Genomic DNA, 18465 nt, shown 5'->3' with positions numbered 1-18465 from the left:
TAGAATCTTAGAGTTGGAGAAACACAGCCAGATAAATAGTAAATTATTATTATTATTATTATTATTATTATTATTATTATTATTATTATTATTATTGTTGTTGTTGTTGTTGTTGTTGTTGTAGTTGGAAGGGACCACAAAGGTCCTCTAGTCCAACCCCCTGCATTGCATGTGACCTGGTCTTGCCACTTGCACCCAAAGGCCATTGGAAGCACACATAGATGGGGGAATATCTTATTGACACAGCAAGGGAAGGGGCTAATTCATTTGCTTGGGAACTCTCTCTGCAAGCAAATCTTTTTTACATCACTGCAGATGTGCAAAGGCTTCATCGCTGGCTATACCTCTGGCTAATCTGGCAATTGGTCCACCGCTGCAACTGAACAAACAGTTGCTGTGTTTTATCTATGTACAAAAGTGTGCAGGGGTTTTGTTTGGGGGTTTTTTTGGGTAAAAATAGGGTTGCCATATTTCAAACAGTGAAAATCTGGACAGAAAAGTTGTTGAGCATTTTTTGGTGAAGCGTGTCTGCGCACGCGTGGGTTGTGATTTGGCGCTTCTGCGCATAGCGTGATTTAGCACTTCTGCACATGTGAGACCCCCAAAACCCAGAAGTAACCCATTCCAGTACTTCCGGGTTTTGGCAGGTCCGTAACTCAAAAAAAACAACAACACACAACCTGAAGCATCTGTAAACCGTGGTATGACTGTACTTCCAACAAAGGCTGCCAGACTTTTTACTTATTTACGCCCTGACACTTCTGCAGTATTCCGGATATGCCCAGCAAATTCTAGACGTATGGCAACCCAAGAAGGGTTGTCTCTATTTTTGCAGGGATTTCCCTTTCCCCACCCCCTGAAAACGTATGGAAAAGATGCAAATAAATGGAAAGGAGCAAAAGCGGGGGGTTGGGGAAAAACCTGTACTTGCCTGGTGCTTTGTCCAAAATTTAGAAGGGGGGGGGACTTTACAAATTTATAAACTTCTTCACAGCCTGAGATCATCAAAGTGGTGTGCAGCTGAATAAATATAAGCAGTTGATGTCTGGTTTTATAGTTTTAACTGACTTTTATTTTGTATTGTACGGCATCCTAATAAACCACTTTTTTGGGGTGGGGGACTGCAGTTATATAATATAAAGGTAAAGGTAAAGGTACCCCTGCCCGTACAGACTCTAGGGTTGTGCGCTCATCTCACTCTAGAGGCCGGGAGCCAGCGCTGTCCGCAGACATTTCCGGGTCACGTGGCCAACGTGACAAAGCTGCATCTGGCGAGCCAGCGCAGCACACGGAATGCCGTTTACCTTCCCGCTGGTAAGCAGTCCCTATTTATCTACTTGCACCCAAAGGTGCTTTCGAACTGCTAGGTTGGCAGGCGCTGGGACCGAACGACAGGAGCGCACCCCGCCGCGGGGATTCGGACCGCTGACCTTTCGATCGGCAAGCCCTAGGCGCTGAGGCTTTGACCCACAGCGCCACCCGCGTCCCGTTATATAGTATATAAACTGCTTAAAAAATATTTAAAAATACAAATGGTAACAACAAAATAATAAAATAGTCTTACAGATATGCAATCAATAATAACAATAATTATAACAATGCAATAATTGCAATTGCAAGAACAACCAAGAGATCCGTTCTTAACGGTTTGCTCACCGAATTCAGGGGAAGGAGGTGACCAGGTAATTCAAAATCCCAAAATGCAGGGAGAAATTTGATGGAGGGAAAATTTAAAACAGCTCCCCTTCTTCCCCATTAGCAAAATATTTTTACAAAAAACCATCAAAGCACCGGCCTGCCAGGTGTTTGCTTCAGTTCCTTTTGTCCCACCTCCTCCCTTTTTATTTAACCATTGTTCCTTCTCATGTACCTCTAAGTAGACATTAAAGGTAAAGTGCTTATAGCAGCATTTTCCACCCCCCTCTGCCTTGTGGGGAGAGTTAAGGGAACAGATGGCTCTGACTTTTAATTGTCTGCCTCCCATGAGCAATTTGGATCAGGTTATCTGCAGGCCGAAGAAGAGACCAGCCAGGAAAGAGAGACTCCCTGCCTTGGCTCCTGTTGGAAAATATTACTAAAATACAAATAAAATGAAAAAAATCAAGCATTGCTGGCTTCTTGTTGTTGCAGTTGGCCCTGAATACAGTGGCACTGGCTCGCGCTTGATGCAATTAACTGCTGTTGTGTCACACAAAACCTCCTGAAATGACAGCCTCTGGCCCTCTTGTTATGTTTTCCAGCTTTTTAGTTAATAACCACAGTAAGACATGGCTAAGAATGCAAAGGAAAAAATAACAATAAAGTGTAGTTCACGGCACCTGTAATGTAAACTGTTGTGTCTGTCCAGGAGGTGGAGACCATCATATTTCACCTCAAAATTATTATTATTAATATTCATTACATTTCTATACTGGCATTTATCCGAAGATCACAAGGTGGTTTACAGTATAAAAACATAAACCATATAACTATATAACTAGGATGTCCCTACAGTGGTGCCTCGCAAGACGAAATTAATTCGTTCCGCAAGTCTCTTCGTCTTGCGAGTTTTTCGTCTTGCGATGCACGGTTTCCCATAGGAATGCATTGAAAATCAATTAATGCGTTCCTAGGGAAACCGCCTTCAGACCAGGTCCGGGGACAGTCTGTCCCCTGACTTCTTCTGAAGGCTGGGGGGGGAGGGCCTTTCTTCCCACCCCCAGCATTTTAAAAAACCCCGGGACAGCGGAGGACGTCTCCGCTGTCCGGGGCGATCTTAAAATGCTGGCGGACGGCATTTTAAAATCGCCCGGGACAGCGGAGGACTTCTCCGCTGTCCGGGGTGATTTAAAAGCCCCTGGGAAGGCAGGCAGGGGGGACAAAGACTTTTGCCCCCGCCTACCTTCAGAAGAGGTCCAGGACCTCATTCCGATGCCGGGCGGCGGGGTGAGAGGTTCCCGCCCCGCCGCCCGGCATCGGGGCATCGTTCCGATGCTGGGCGGCGGGGGGAGGCGTTCCTGCCCCGCCGCCCGGCATCGGGGCATCGTTCCGATGCCAGGCGGCGGGGGGAGAGGTTCCCACCCCGCCGCCCGGCATCGGGGCATCGTTCCGATGCCGGGCGGCGGGGTGAGGCGTTCCCGCCCCACCGCCCGGCATCGGGGCATCGTTCCGAAGCCCGGCAGCGGCGAGAGGAGGTGTCCCCGCCCCGCCGCCAGGCTTCGGAGGAGGTCCGAGGACAGCGGGGAAGACGCGCTGCGCTTCCCCGCTGTCCCGGAGATTTCCCTATGGGCTGTCGTCTTGCGAAGCAAGCCCATAGGGAAATTCGTTTTGCGAAGCGCCTCCAAAACGGAAAACCCTTTCGTCTAGCGGGTTTTCCGTCTTGCGAGGCGTTCGTCTTGCGAGGTACCACTGTATTTTCATCGGAGAAATGTTGGATGGTATGGTAAAGGTAAAGGTAGAGGGACCCCTGACCATTAGGTCCAGCAGCGGCCGATTTTGGAGTTGCGGTGCTCATCTCGCTTTATTGGCCAAGGGAGCCGGTGTACAGCTTCCGGGTCATGTGGCCAGCATGACTAAGCCACTTCTGGTGAACCAGAGCAGCACACGGAAACGCCGTTTACCTTCCCGCCGGAACACTACCTATTTATCTACTTGCACTTTGACGTGCTTTCGAACTGCTAGGTTCGAAACAGGAACATTTTCTGGCATCAAGCCATTGCACCACCTTTGCATTGCCTTGGGCTTAGTAATGTGGGACAAAGGGAGCTCCCAAAGTTCTTCCATTCGGCAACAGCACTGTGCCATTTCTATCCATATCCAGGCACCTCAGTTGTCGGCAATATGGGCTGCCGCAGAGACACTTCAGCATGACGAGGCAATGAGCAGCGCTGAATGTCAGACACTCGGCATCTGTGTTATTGAGCAATTGGACAACTTGATGGGGAGATCATGTTCTGAATGCAGCCTTCAGAGCTGGGAAGCCATTATTACCTGATAAACAGGCAGCTCTTTTGACTGCATTAACTTCCACTGCCATGTAACTGTTACCTGAGCTAGCTGGCCTCCAGAAACAGTGATTCACAGCTGCAACTGGCTGCTGGGTTTCAGCTTGGGATCAAGAAACATCACAGGATGGGTTGCAGAGGAAATCAACACGACAGCCAGAAATTGCAATTGGTGCTGAAATCGGAGAGCTGCTCTTCACTGAACAGATTCCTGGTCTTCTTATCTTCCTAGGATATGACACCACTGCTATCTGCTGATTCTACCACATCAATTTGGTTCAGGAGAACACAAGGAGAGCCCTGCTGGAACAGGCTGCTTTCCTAGGATATCCATGAATACCATATCATAATATCACAAAATCATAGCAGGACCCTGTGGGTCATCTAGTCCAACCCGCTGCAATGCCGGAATCTCAACTAAAGCATCCATTACAGATAGCCATCCAACCTCGGCTTAAAAACTTCCAAGGGAGGAGAGTCCATCACCTTTCGAGGGAGTTTGTTCCACTGTCAAACAGCTCTTACTGTCAGAAATTTCGTTCTTCCTGATGTTTAGTCGGAATCTCCTTTCTTGTAACTTGAAGCCATTGGTTCAAGTCTTACCCTCCAGAGCAGGAGAAAACAAGCTTGCTCCATCTTCCATGTGACAACCCTTTATATGTGTGAAGATGTTTATCATCTCTCATCTCAGTCTCCTCTTTTCCAGGCTAAACATACCCAACTCCTTCAACTGCTCCTCATCAGGCTTGGTTTCCAGCTTGAAATTATCCTTCTTAAATTGTGGTGCCCAGAATTGGACACAGTATTCCAGGTGTGGTCTGACCGAGGCAAAACAGAGTGGTACTATTATGTTCCTTTAGGAGGGTGAAAGAGGAGAGCGCATAGAAGGGGAAGAAATGGAGGCAGTGAGAGATTTTACTTTCTTGGGCTCCATGATCACTGCAGATGGTGACAGTAGTCACAAAATTAAAAGACGCCTGCTTCTAGGGAGAAAAGCAATGACAAACCTAGACAGCATCTTAAAAAGCAGAGACATCACCTTGCCAACAAAGGTAGGCATAGTTAAAGCTATGGTTTTCCCAGTAGTGATGTATGGAAGTGAGAGCTGGACCATAAAGAAGGCTGATCGCTGAAGAATTGATGCTTTTGAATTCTGGTGCTGGAGGAGACTCTTGAGAGTCCCATGGACTGCAAGAAGATCAAACCTATCCATTCTGAAGGAAATTAGCCCTGAGTGCTCACTGGAAGGACAGATCCTGAACCTGAGGCTTCAATACTTTGGCCACCTCATGAGAAGAGAAGACTCCCTGGAAAAGACCCTGATGCTGGGAAAGATGGAGGGCACAAGGAGAAGGGGACGACAGAGGACGAGATGGCTGGACAGCGTTCTCAAAGATACTAACATGAGTTTGACCAAACTGTGGGAGGCAGTGGAAGACAGGAGTGCCTGGCATGCTCTGGCCCATGGGGTCACAAAGAGTCAGACACGACTAAATGACTAAACAACAACAACATTCCAGGTGTGGTCTGACCAAGGCAAAACAGAGTGGTACTATTATGTCCCTTGATCTGGACACTAAACTTATGTTGACACAGCCAAAATATCATCACATATCCAGACTTAGAATTAAGGGACTGGCCAACTTCTGGTGCATCGCTTACAACAAAAGTAATGTAGAAGGCAGGATGTCAGATTTTGACTTGGCATTTCCAGCTTCGAATGCTCAGCCACAAAACTCCCTAAGCAACCTGGAGTCAGTCGTCATCTCTCAACCTAACCAACCTCGCAGGGTTAAAATAAGTGGTGGGGAACTATGAAGGATACCCCTGGGCTCATTGGAGGCAGAGTAGGGTAAGAATGAAGCCAATATATGCACAAGCCAATATATGCACAATGCAAAACAGCCCCGTCTCAGGGAAGCTGGTTTTCCTGTGCAATTGTCCTGCCTCGCCCCTGGTGCATGGCTTTGCACAATTTATAGACCAGATTAGAAGTATAAATGCTGCATTTTCAGGCATTTCCCCCCTCCCCTGCCAAATCAATGAGGCCCTCCAAGTCAGAAGCTGATACCAGCCCTGATAAACACACTGTGACTAGATAAATCCAAACAGCTTTGACATAAAACCGGGGGAAGGTATTACTTTGAAGGGTTTAACATATTAACAGACTCCAAACACCATTTCAAAATATTTATGGAAATCGCTTTCATAAAGCTTGTACAAGCAGAATAACAAAACCCTGAGAAATATTATTAAAATCCCACCCTCCATTAAACATGTCGACACTTAAAAGCTTCCGCCTGACATATATATTTTAGCCACTGGTGATTAAACACAAACCAACCCCTTGGCTATTTTAACTCATTGGATTTCTTGGGCCCTGCGAGGATTAAGAGGGAGGAGAGTTGACGGTAATTTGTTCTAAAAACCTTCAAAATTTTGAAGGGAAATCACATGCACCCTTGTTTATCGCAGTGGTCTGGACTCAAAAGATATTCAAATTATGCGGGTAATTAGTCATTACATTTGTACTAAACATGAGGGCTCTCTGTGAATTGAAGATTAGGCTTTGAGCACAGAAACCAGATATAGATAACACAGATCCTCCAAGTGTCCCTATTTTCCAGGGACAGTCCCTAATTTACAGAAGCTGTCCCGGTTTCTGATTTGATTCTGGAATGTCCCATTTTTTCTTAAAAGGTAAAGGGACCCCTGACCGTTAGGTCCAGTCGTGGACAACTCTGGGGTTGCGGCGCACATCTCACCTTACTGACCGAGGGAGCCGGCGTACAGTTTCCGGGTCATGTGGCCAGCATGACTAAGCCGCTTCTGGTGAACCAGAGCAGCGCACGGAAACGCCGTTTACCTTACCGCCGGAGTGGTACCTATTTATCTACTTGCACTTTTTGGTGTGCTTTTGAACTGCTAAGTTAGCAGGAGCAGGGACTGAGCAACGGGAGCTCACCCCGTCACGGGGATTCAAACCACCAACCTTCTGATCAGCAAGTCCTAGGCTCTGTGCTTTAACCCACTGCGCCACCCGCATTGCCTCCGCCTGAGTGGCCTCCACTTCCACTCTACCCTCTCTCAGTCCTGCCTCTTCTACCGGCTCCCCACTCTCCCCCTCCTCCAACTGCAGAGCCTTCCCTGTTGGCTCCTTGACAGGTGTGTCCTGTTTGCCACCACCATGAACCTGGTTCCCTACTATCATCTTCCTCCTGCCTGGATGCCTCTTGAGGTGGACGTCTCCACCACTCCTCCTCATCTGTTCAGTTCCCCGATACTGCCTGGCTCCCTGTAAGTGAGGGAACCACCAGAAGGCCCTCGGCGCTGGACCTCAGTGTCTGGGCAGAACGACGGGGGTGGAGACGCTCCTTCAGGTCTACTGGGATGATGCTGTTTAGGGCTTTAAAGGTCAGCACCAACACTTTGAATTGTGCTTGGAAACGTACTCAAATACAGGTACCCAGATAAAGAAAATGTGCCCTGAGAAACCAGGTTAAGGGGTTTCAAATGACCGGGTTATTCATCCTGACCTTGCACAAAGCTATTATTATTATTATTATTATTATTATTATTATTATTATTATTATTATTATTATTATTATTATTATTATTATTATTTATACCCCACCCATCTGGGCACCTTCAACAGAATATTAAAATACAATAATCTATTAAACATGAAAAGCTTCCCTAAACAAGGCTGCCTTCAGATGTCTTCTAAAAGTCTGGTAGTTGTTTTTCCTCTTTGACATCTGGTGGGAGGGTGTTCCTCAGGGCGGGTGCCACTACCGAGAAGGCCCTCTGCCTGGTTCCCTGTATCTTGGCTTCTCACAGTGAGGGAAACGCCAGAAGGCCCTCGGCGCTGGACTTCAGTGTCTGGGCAGAATGATGCAGATATTCTAGTTACATCCAGTCTTTATCAAGCATTTGATCTGATTTGGTTGCAGGGCGGTTATACAACAATGAGCAGAATGCTCCATGTACATCCTGATTTGCTTACCTGGTGCTAATACATCTTTCCATTAATCATTTGCTCATTCCACACTTTTCCATGCATTTCCCCAACGATTTCTTAACCACACACACACACACACACACACACACACACAAAATCAGGTTTCTTTCTTTCTTTCTTTTTTTGAAAAAGTAGATCTGTAGTGCTGGAGCAACAGGGCATTTTATTCCACTTTAATTGAGGAAACGGAAAACTTCCAAGAATGTGTTTGAATCCCTCCTACAAATTCTGACATTCTGAAGGCGTCCTAAAAACTTGTGCAACTTTGTCATTTTGATTAGGAGTGAAATGTGTGCATAAAATGTGTTGAGAAATGCTTAATTCATCACAGCTTCCCTTTGTTTTTTTGGAAGGGCAAACAAAGCATCGGAAAATGTGTGCATATATAAAATTAAATTCCAGGGTATTTTCAACACAAACAAATATTGACAACCCTTCTAAACTTCTTCTTTCTTTCCCCCTTTTGGTAAAGTTTCCCCCCCTCTGACCCTGTCATCGCTGTGTCCTTTGGAAAGGGGGGGGGGGGGATAAGATGTGTAACGACTTAAAAAACAGGACAGTTTTACTGTGTAATTAAAAACCCTACTTAAATACGTAAACAATAAAAGCCATCAAGATGCCAAATGTTCCCCCATTATTCCCTAAATACCTTCTAAATCATGGACTGTTCAAGGAGAAATAGGTGAACAGTTTGTGGAAGGTGTGTGTTGTGTATAACTTTTTCTTAAAAGGAAAGTAAGTTTTCCCGTCCTGTTAACAAGGACACTGCACTCCAAACAAACAGGAGTTTTTAGCGCAGAGATGGAAAACCTTTGACCCTCCAGATGTTGCAGAAGTCTGTCTTCCATCGGCCCCAGGCTGCATGGCCAATGGTCAAAGATAATAATAATTTCATTATTTGTAGCCCACCCATTTGACTGGGTTGTGCCAACCACTCTGGGTGGCTTCCAAAAGATATAAAAACACAATAGAACATCAAACATTAAGAACTTCCCTATACAGATGGCAGGAGTTGGAGGCCAGCAACAACTGGTAGACCTCATAGCTGCTTCGGCAAATGCCAAGTCACAGAATTATGCATGTAACAGGCCCTGACTTCAAATTTTGGGGGTCCTTCAAATTTTGCAGAGTGGCCTTGATGTTCCCGCCTTCCCAGTATCCCTATGCTCCAGCCTCCTCCACCAGCTCAAGCAAAAACTCATGAGGTAAGTTCTTTCAAGGGACGTGGGTGGCACTGTGGGTTAAACCACAGAGCCTAGGACTTGCCGATCATGGTTGTCTACGCTGACACTCTCTCTCCCTGCATGCCCTTCCTGAAGAAATGCCTTGTGTTCTCCATTGCCTCCCCATCCCCTGACGTTCCCCACGGAATTAAATGACATTGCACAGCATTCAGGCCATGTTGCATCTAGTTTGTTACCTAAGTTTCCTCTCCACTTTCGTGGTGGTATTGCTGGCACCCGTCGTGTCTCGAGGCAATGGAGTGTGCCTCCAGGGGTGAAGTCAAACCACTGGGTTAGTAGCACCTAAGTGGCCTCCCCGGGCTGCAAGCCTGGGCAGTGTGTCTGGAGGTCCTGGAATGTCCAGATGGCAAGACCCTCCCTCAGCCTGGCTGATGGGGTCCAAAGGAAAGCAGAACAAGATGTTTGGCATCAGCTTGTCTGTTGGGGCTGCCGGAAGGAGACGTACAAGGCACCATCCAACCGTCTTAGGGACTCCATTCCATATTTGTGTAGGGTTTACTCCTTAGCCTTTTCTTCTCTTGAACGTATCCCACAAGCTAGCAGAGGTTTAGGATTAGACTTCTCCTTCTCCTAGATTGATTAGCCCTAATAATACATAGGGACATGGGTGGTGCTGTGGGTTAAACCACAGAGCCTAGGACTTGCCGATCAGAAGGTCGGCGGTTCGAATCCCCGTGACGGGGTGAGCTCCCGTTGCTTGGTCCATGCTCCTGCCAACCTAGCAGTTCGAAAGCACGTCAAAGTGCAAGTAGATAAATAGGTACCGTTCCGGCGGGAAGGTAAACGGTGTTACCGTGTGCTGCTCTGGTTCGCTAGAAGCGGCTTAGTCATGCTGGCCACATGACCCAGAAGCTGTACACCGGTTCCCTCGGCCAGTAAAATGAGATGAGCGCCGCAACCCCACAGTCGTTCATGACTAGACCTAATGGTCAGGCGTCCCTTTACCTTTACCTATGGTTTTTTATGAAAGATTCTTCAGATTGGGAAAATATCAGTTCGTTAAAAGACATGAAAGACCGCTGTGTCTTAATTTTAACTAAACAAAGGGAAGCTGGAAGACAACCCAGAGTGCTTGAAGATAAGATGGTGGAAGGAAAACAAGGCTCTCTGAGTGGGGCCTGCACCGAAAATAATTGATGGACAACAACAGAAAGAACAAAATTTTCCTCTTGCATGTTAATTTACATATAGATCTGTTAAACGCGATAGAAAGTTGCATTAAGATCGAGAATAAATAAGAGAGAGAAAAGCAGGAACAAGAAATAAACAAAAAAATCTCCTGGCCAGTCGGAACATGGGAAGTCTCCTTAAATTATATAATTCGGAATGTATAATTGATTTTATTATTTGTATCATGATGTGGCAAGATTTGGTATTGTATCATTTTGGAGTATTATTAATGAAAAATTAATAAAAATCTTATTACTATTTTTTAAAAAAGAAACCAACATAGGCAATAAGAGGAAAACAAGAAGATATCATAAACAAAGGAAGGGCAAGTCACATGAAAGACAAGTCACATGGAAAGAGACTCACAGTCCATCTCGGAGTTCTGGTGTGTCGTTTGGCGTCCCCAGGGATTTAAGACTCCTTTCCAGAGAAGTCACTGTCAAAAGAAGAATATTTTTTTATTCGTTATTAACCTCATCATCTTATAGGATAGCACCCTGGGACAAAAAAAACACCAATCCATCTTTATGGGTGTCATTCTCACATTGAACCAAAGAGGAAGAACAGGATTATTCCTGGGAGGTGTGAGAAGAAATATTGATCTTTGCCAGACTGATCAGATACTACTTAAGGAAGGAGCAACAAATTTGTCAATTTAATTTCTCTCCCCCCTCCCCTAATCTTAACATTCCTGCATAAAAGCATTTTAAAAAATAAATAAAAACACTTTTTTTGCAGGAAATTGCCCTAATATAATGTGTTTTGTATCTTATCATCTCTAATATCTGCATTTTTAGGCACAATTCTCCCCATTGTATTCATTTATGTATACACAGTGTGGTTGGAGAACTGAACTGCAAATTTGGAGACTTGTAAATACTGAAGAATGGCTGTGTTTCGGTTTGCCTACTGGTTAGGGACGTCTGAATTAGGTAGTTTTTCTCATTATAATGGAAGCAAAATCCCTATACTCTGGGACGGAGAACATGTAAACCCAACAACTTGCTTTGAGTTTTCACTGAGGTGAAATTGCAATGAGAAGACTATGAAATTATTCCTATCTGACAGGGGAGGCAACAGAGACTGAGAAAGGGAGATGAAAAATCATTCTCAATAAATCTGGAGTAGTGAATTGGATGAGCCACACATAGTGTCAACATAAATTACTTTATTCTGAAGAAAACTTTCTTTTTCTTCTTCTTTTACATTGTATGGTTCATATGCTACCTCAGAAATAAACAATAAGAAGAAATCACACTTGATCTCAATATGTCTCGGAGCTTTGGGGAGAGCTCAGCAATTCTGGACAAACTCCATTCGGATATAAACCAAAGTTTGTTGTGGGTAAATTAAGGAAGTAGAAGAAGAGCCATTGGCCCCTCGAGCTCAACATCCTGTTCTCACAGTGGCCAGGTTGAAGTCTGTGGGAAACCTGCAAGCAAGATCTCAGGACAGGAGTCCTCTCGCCCTCCTGCGCTGTTATGTTTCCAAGGGGTTGCTCGAGAGCAAGCAGGCAAATATCTCCCTGCTTGGCTGTGAAGCCTTGGCTTTGCTGCCAAAATAAACTTTATCTGTCCAGAGCGCCACTCTCCCGTGGCTAACTCAATCGCTGGCAGAATCCGTAAGTGGGTGGTTTTTTGTTTTTTTTTAATGATATTTATTAAAAGTTTAACAGTTACAGAAAACAGAGGGGGGGAGACAATAAAAGGTTACAATACATCAAAAAAGAAAAAGCAAAATAAAAAAACAACAACACAAAAACATTTAAAAACAAAAACATTTAAAAACACATCCAGTATTTCCATATCTTTGTCTTTCATTTACTTGTTTCATCGACCTCCTCACACCTCCCTTTTTTGTATTCTAATTCAATTAGCTATTTCAGCAAATCCTTTCCATCTTTCTCAATTTTTGTTCTATAATTTACCTTAACACAATCTGACCTTAAATTTTGCACTTTGGCCCATTAACAATCCATCTTTACTTAGTTCTTTATAACATTTCTGCTAAAACCATGTAACTTCATTCTAGCATCCTTCTAGCATTCATTAATTTTACAATGTTTCTGTAAATATACTTTAAATTTTTTCCAATCTTCTTCCACCGTTGTGAGTGGGTGGTTCCTAAACCTTCCCCAGCAAAGCAATTTCTTAACACCCAGTCTGCGCCTCCCCTCTTTGCACGGATGCTTACTGTGCAAGGAGGGCATGGGTAACGGAGGACCCCTCTCCTCCCCACTTTGCCCAGGCAAGGAGACCTGGCATCGCCTCGCCTCCTCAGAGCCCTGCAACTCCTCCCCACTGGATGCGTGGTTACTCTCCTCCATTGAAGAGGAGCTGCTTCCCAGGATCCTTGGAAGCTCTCTATAATCCATCCGGCTTTTCCTCTCTCCCTCCTGAACCGATGGCAGTTCCCTGACATGTGCTTTTCAGAAGCGCTGCTGTCTTTGAGTGTGGAGGCAGAGCCTAGCCATCATGGTTCGTAGCCAACAACAACAACAACAACAACAACAACAACAACAACATTTTATTTATATCCCGCCCTCCCCAGCCAAATCCGGGCTCAGAACGGCTAACAACAATAAAGTAACAGCATTCTAAAATCAATTCATTTTAAAATCAATTCAAAATCAAATTAATGGCAACCATTGGGCTAGGGTTCTGTGAGGATTACCAAAGGAGGGGGTCAGACTGTGCCTTGGCCAAAGGCCTGGTGGAATAGCTCTGTCTTACAGGCCCTGCAGAAAGATGTCAAGTCCCACAGGGCCCTGGTCTCTTGTGACAGAGCGTTCCACCAGATCGGGGCCACGGCCAAAAAAGCCCTGGCTCTGGTTGAGGCCAGCCTAACCTCGCTGTGGCCCAGGACCTCCAAGATGTTTTTGTTTGAAGACCATAAGGTCCTCCATGGGACATACCAGGAGAGGCGGTCCCATAGGTACGAGGGTCCTAGGCCGTATAGGGCGTGAAAGGTTAAAACCAGCACCTTAAACCTGATCCTGTACTCCACCGGGAGCCAGTGCAGCTGGTATAGCACCCGGGGAATGTGATCTCGCAGCGAGGACCCCGTTAGGAGTCTCACTGCGGCATTCTGCACCTGCTGGAGTTTCTGAGTCAGTCTCAAGGGCAGCCCCACGTAGTGAGTTACAATAATCCAGTCTGGAGGTGACCGTCGCGTGGATCACAGTGGCTAGGTGAGGGCGAGAGTGGTAAGGAGCCAACTGCTTAGCTTGGCTGGAGATGGAAAAATGCCGCCTTTGTTATAGCTGCAATCTGCGCCTCCATGGAAAGGGAGGTGTTGAATATTACACCCAAACTCTTATCGGATGGTGCTGGCCCTCTCCTCCATGAATTTGTCCAATCTTCTTCTCAGGTGTGTAGGAAGGGGGGTGCGGCCCACCCTGGGTGTCATCTTTGAGAGGGGTGAAAAAATGGCACACTGCGGGGGGGCGGCACTTACCGCAGGGCCTGGCCTGCTGCGCGCCTGAGCCACACATCTCTCCTGGGAGTGACGTGGTGGCTCAGGGCCTTGCGCTGCCCAAAACAGCAGCATGGGGCTTGCGTCCGCTAGGCGGACTCCGTGGGCAGCTCGCCGCGCCACCCCCGTGGGCGGATCAGAGCAGCCCGCCCATGCATGGATCGCCGTGGCACCCCTATGCGGTGGCCCCGTGGGCGGTGGATTGCCCTGCCCCCGTAGGTGGATCATCCTGCCCCCACCGCTCTGGGTGCCAGAGCAGCTAGCTACGCCACTGCCTCTTCTAAAGCTATCTAGGTTGGTGCCCCTCAATGTCTCATGCAGGAAGGAGTTCCCTAGTTTATCTATGCAGTGCATCTAGAAGTCCTTTCACTTCTCTGTCCTGAATCTTCCAATGTTCAACTTCTTGGGGTGTTCACTGAATGTTTTTAACCCTAGTTAAACATGCATTTGGGAGGAGAGCGAAAAGGAGACACACACACAGGATATCTGCACATCCCCTTTTCTCACCTTCCTAGCTGCTGCACAGCCACACCCTTTGGAAAGCCCCGGAAAACAAGAGAGACAACTGGAAAACAAGGAAGCGCACCAGAAAGTACAACACTGTTTTAACACAGCCGACAGAGGGCTATTTTTGCAAAATAAGATCCTATGTGCGCCTGTCCATTGGGGGATATAGGAAGCCCTGAACACATATTTTTTAGATGTCCCTTTTACGATGAGGCACATAGAGAAACCATTGACCCCCTGCTGGTGAGGCTTGCTGACCTCCCGGTAAAGCAAAAATTCGATCTTCTCCAGTTAGGCAAAGACCACAAGACGACACGGATTGTCACCAGATTCTGCACACAGATCTGTAGGCACAGACCATCCCCCGATTCAATCTAGTTTGTTAAGAAAGGTAGTCTAACTTAAAATTTGTATGTATTTTTATGCCAATCACACTTTTAAACTTAAAATCCATTGTATATTGTTTTAAATGTTTGTTTTGCTATTGGGATTGTAGTTCCATTTGTGTTTCACAAGCTGGTCTCTGACCGTAATAAATTTCATGTTCATGCTCATGACATCCTATGCATGTACCATTCTATAAAACAGCCTCCTCTTGTTCAAAAAGGAGTTTCTGAACATTGTAATACAAACTGCACCCAATAGACTGGCGTGTCTGAAATACGCACCATTGGCATTAATTCGGAAGACGCTGGCTGATGTATCCTGGAAAAGATCCTGTAGTTCATTGGGATCCATCTGTGTGGCTGGAAAGAAGAAGAGGTGAGACAGTTAATGTATCAAGCTGCAGCTGTTGATCTGGTCTCAATTTATAATGCTCCAGAGTGTCTCAAATATGAGCGCAACATAGGAGACGCTAAGCCACTGCAAACAGGTTCTCAGGAGGAAAAGCAAACAGGCTTTGTGACTTCCCCACAAACTTTCCCTTGTGAGTGACCTCTGCCCCTTAATTCATATTACTTTTATTGTTCTGGGGTAGGCCTGGGCTGAATGTTTAAACAAGTATGGCCCGCTTGCGAGATCTGAATCTCCGCCACCTGAATTTAGCTGGCTAGGGGTGCTTTTCAGGCACGTCACGAAGCACAGGAAAAGCCCATCTTAGCTGGAAAGTTCATTCCGAGTTATTTAGGTGAAGAAACTGATCTGTTAAAACAGGATGAAATCAGGTTTACAATCTCTGGCATTCAAGGCCCTCTCCCCGATCCTGCCCTGCAGTTCAATAACAACTTAATTATTCTAGGGAAGTGAAAGTGGCGAGGAGGCAGAGGGAGCCTGTTATCTGAGCTGGGGAAGTCTGCAGTTTAGGATGGATGCAGCGAAGCCTCTGCTCTCGATCTCTCCCCCCCCCCCCCCGCACAAACACACATATACATCCCCTCTTCTAGTGGAATGAAGCAGTCACAAACACACACCCGGGCTTTGGACTGAAAAGAAGCAATTTGCAGAGAACACGTCCCGGTCGCCAGGCGTAGCAACGATCCAGCAGCACGGATGCGCGCCAAGGTTGTAAATGGAAAGAAGGGCGGGGGGAGGGAGGGAGGGAGGGAGGGAGGGGACACGGCTAACACAAAAACATGATGTCCAATAAAAATTAAACGAGTTAGACTTCATAAAATGCAGTGCTAAAATATTATATTCTCATTCTCTCTCTCCCTCCCATTTCCTTGGTAGAAATATGACTCCATCCTCTGTTTGAAAGATATTCCCACAATGCTTTGAGAAAGAGCTAGGGAAACGACGTCTTCTTTGCTTCAACCACCACTTGGGTTGGTGAGTTGGCTGCTGTCTGGGTCAGTTGCCTGGACCAGGAGTTTCCTGGGCTTGTGTGCAGGTGGTGAAGCCACATGATGGAAGAAGGAGGTGGGCATGGTGCCACCATGTTTCCGCACCTGTGCCCCCCCCCCCCAAAAGCAGCCCATTTATCAGTCCTGACCTGTCTTGGCTTCTGGGTCATGTTTCTGACCTTAAGTCACGAGTGTGTGCAGGAGCCAGGCACTGTGACCAGTAGGGCGTCGCAGGACTGGGGCCTTCCTAAATTTGTTCTGGAAAGGCAAGGGCGGCCACACAGGTGAGGCCGCTTGGTAACTCACTGCACCTGGTGGCTAGAGCCGGAAGGGATATAAGGTCAGCAGTTCTCTTCGGCTCTTTGCTACAGCAACATGTTTCCTGCCTCACTGAGTTTGGCTTCTTGCTTCCTGATCCTCAGACCTCAGCTTCTTGACTCCTTGCTTCTGGACCCTTGGACTCTTGGCTTCTAGACTCTCGTTCCTGCTCCCACCCTGCCATCTTGCCCCTGATGTCCTCAGCTGGGACTTTGTTCACCCGTAGACCGGACCGTGACACCATATTCTTGTGCCTCACTGGGTGACTTTGGGTTTGTCACCAACTCTCAGCCTAACCTACCTCACAGGGTTGTTCTGAGGATAACACAGAGAGCGGGGAAAGCCACTGGTGCCACTTTGATCTCCTTGGTAGAAAAATGGGATATCAATAGAGTGAGGATATGGGCGAGGAGTTGTGTGTGACTCCAAACCATAGGTTGCCATCCCTGTTCAGCCTGGCAAAGTTTACAATACATGATACCTTTGCAAAAACTGCAGGTTGGGATATATGAAGCTGCCTTCAACCAAGTCAGATCACTGGTCAGTCTAGTTCAGTACAGTGGTGCCTCTGGTTATGAGCTTAATTTGGAGGTCTGTTCTTAACCTGAAACCATTCTTAACCTGAGGTACCACTTTAGCTAATGGTGTCTCCTGCTACCGCCGCACCACCAGCGTGCAATCTCTTTTTCTCATCCTGAGGTAAAGTTCTTAACCCAAGGTACTACTTCTGGGTTAGCAGAATGTGTAACCCAAAGTGTTTGTAACCCGAGGTGTTTGTAACCTGAGGTACCACTGTACTGCCTACACTGATTGACCGCAACTTTCCAGGGTTCTTCAGACAGGAATGTTTCCACCAGATATGGGTCAAAGAGGACTAACTGTGGGGAAGAGCTATTATTGCCCTCATTTTTCTGCTTGTCTGCTTTCCACAAACGGGTTGTGGAAAGCAGGGTTTTGGGTGTGACGGACACTGGTTCATATCCAGCAGACGTATTGTTGTTGTGTCCTTATTTCCGATCGTGCGTCCCAGGAGACTCTTCACAGCCCAGTTTCTCTCAGTCTGAAAGCGTGAGGCGTTGAGCGAGTGTGCCAGGACATTTCAATATCTCCTCAGTGCTGCTTCGCCTCTGCCCTCAACAAAAATGGCTGCCCACTTGCTCAACAAGAGGTGTTTTCTATGACTAGCAGGAAAAAAGAAAAAAGGAGAAAGGGAGCAGCTGCTCCCAGCACGGAGATTGAAGTGGCGAGGAAAACCTGTCTGTTGAATTTTGGCCCATCATGCCGTCTGTGAAAGGCACATGAGATTTGCTGGGGGAAAGAGGGAAGGGGGGGTGGGATAAGTGGCAACCCTCAGTCCCTAAAGGAACCATTTTGACAGAGAGGGAAATTATTTCGGCATAAGCAGAGCCTCGGAAGCAGCTAAAGAATCCTTCACCATGACAGCTGCGGGATGAAGCAGCCATTAACGTGAGCGACTGCCGAGGAGGAACAGACACCTCAATGCCTTGTCAGATTTCAATGCTTTTCATATCTTCTTGTAGTTTGGGCAAATGTTATTCCTTCCCGACCTTTATCCTAAACCAGCTTTAGCTATTACCGAAGCCTTCTGCGGAAGTGGCTCCCAAAACTTTCCACCGTCAGGTATTTTCACACCAACTGGGGAGTGAAGATGCTCGCCTGCACTTTTGCAGGATGTTCCGGGACAGGTTCTGTGCTGGATGACCTGGCAGGTTGACAGGGGAGAGCCAGCAGCAACTCACACAGAGCAAGCTGGAGTTAATTCTTTATTAGCAAAACAGGATCTGCACATGGGTGTCTGGCCTAATGGCATGGGATGGGGAGGGGGTCAATGCACAGGAACAGGAGCAGCAAGACCCATCACCAGAACAAGAGGGGACCCTGTCTCCATGAACATGGCAGGCTCTGAGGTGTAGGGACCAGAGGTAGGGGCACTCCAGGAGGCC

The 18465-nt window shown here is 46.7% G+C and overlaps 1 protein-coding gene across 5 annotated transcripts in view; it reads right to left on the bottom strand.

The window, feature by feature from the left end:
- The window catches only part of TSNARE1 (t-SNARE domain containing 1), a 442991-nt gene that overhangs the window by 268941 nt on the left and 155585 nt on the right, over nucleotides 1-18465 (bottom strand). For all 5 annotated transcript variants that reach the window (XM_028736058.2, XM_077932694.1, XM_028736057.2 and 2 more), the window contains 2 exons: nucleotides 15068-15145; nucleotides 10785-10854 (listed from right to left, as the gene is read on the bottom strand). In XM_028736058.2, coding sequence (XP_028591891.2) covers nucleotides 10785-10854; nucleotides 15068-15145 — 148 coding nt within the window. The remainder of the gene's footprint in view (nucleotides 1-10784; nucleotides 10855-15067; nucleotides 15146-18465) is intronic.

Source organism: Podarcis muralis, chromosome 8 (genome assembly GCF_964188315.1).
Source record: "Podarcis muralis chromosome 8, rPodMur119.hap1.1, whole genome shotgun sequence".
In the NCBI taxonomy this organism is placed as follows: Eukaryota; Metazoa; Chordata; class Lepidosauria; order Squamata; family Lacertidae; genus Podarcis; species Podarcis muralis.
The sequence above is the reverse complement of the archived record's forward strand: the minus strand, read 5'-3'. Positions and strand labels throughout refer to the sequence as shown.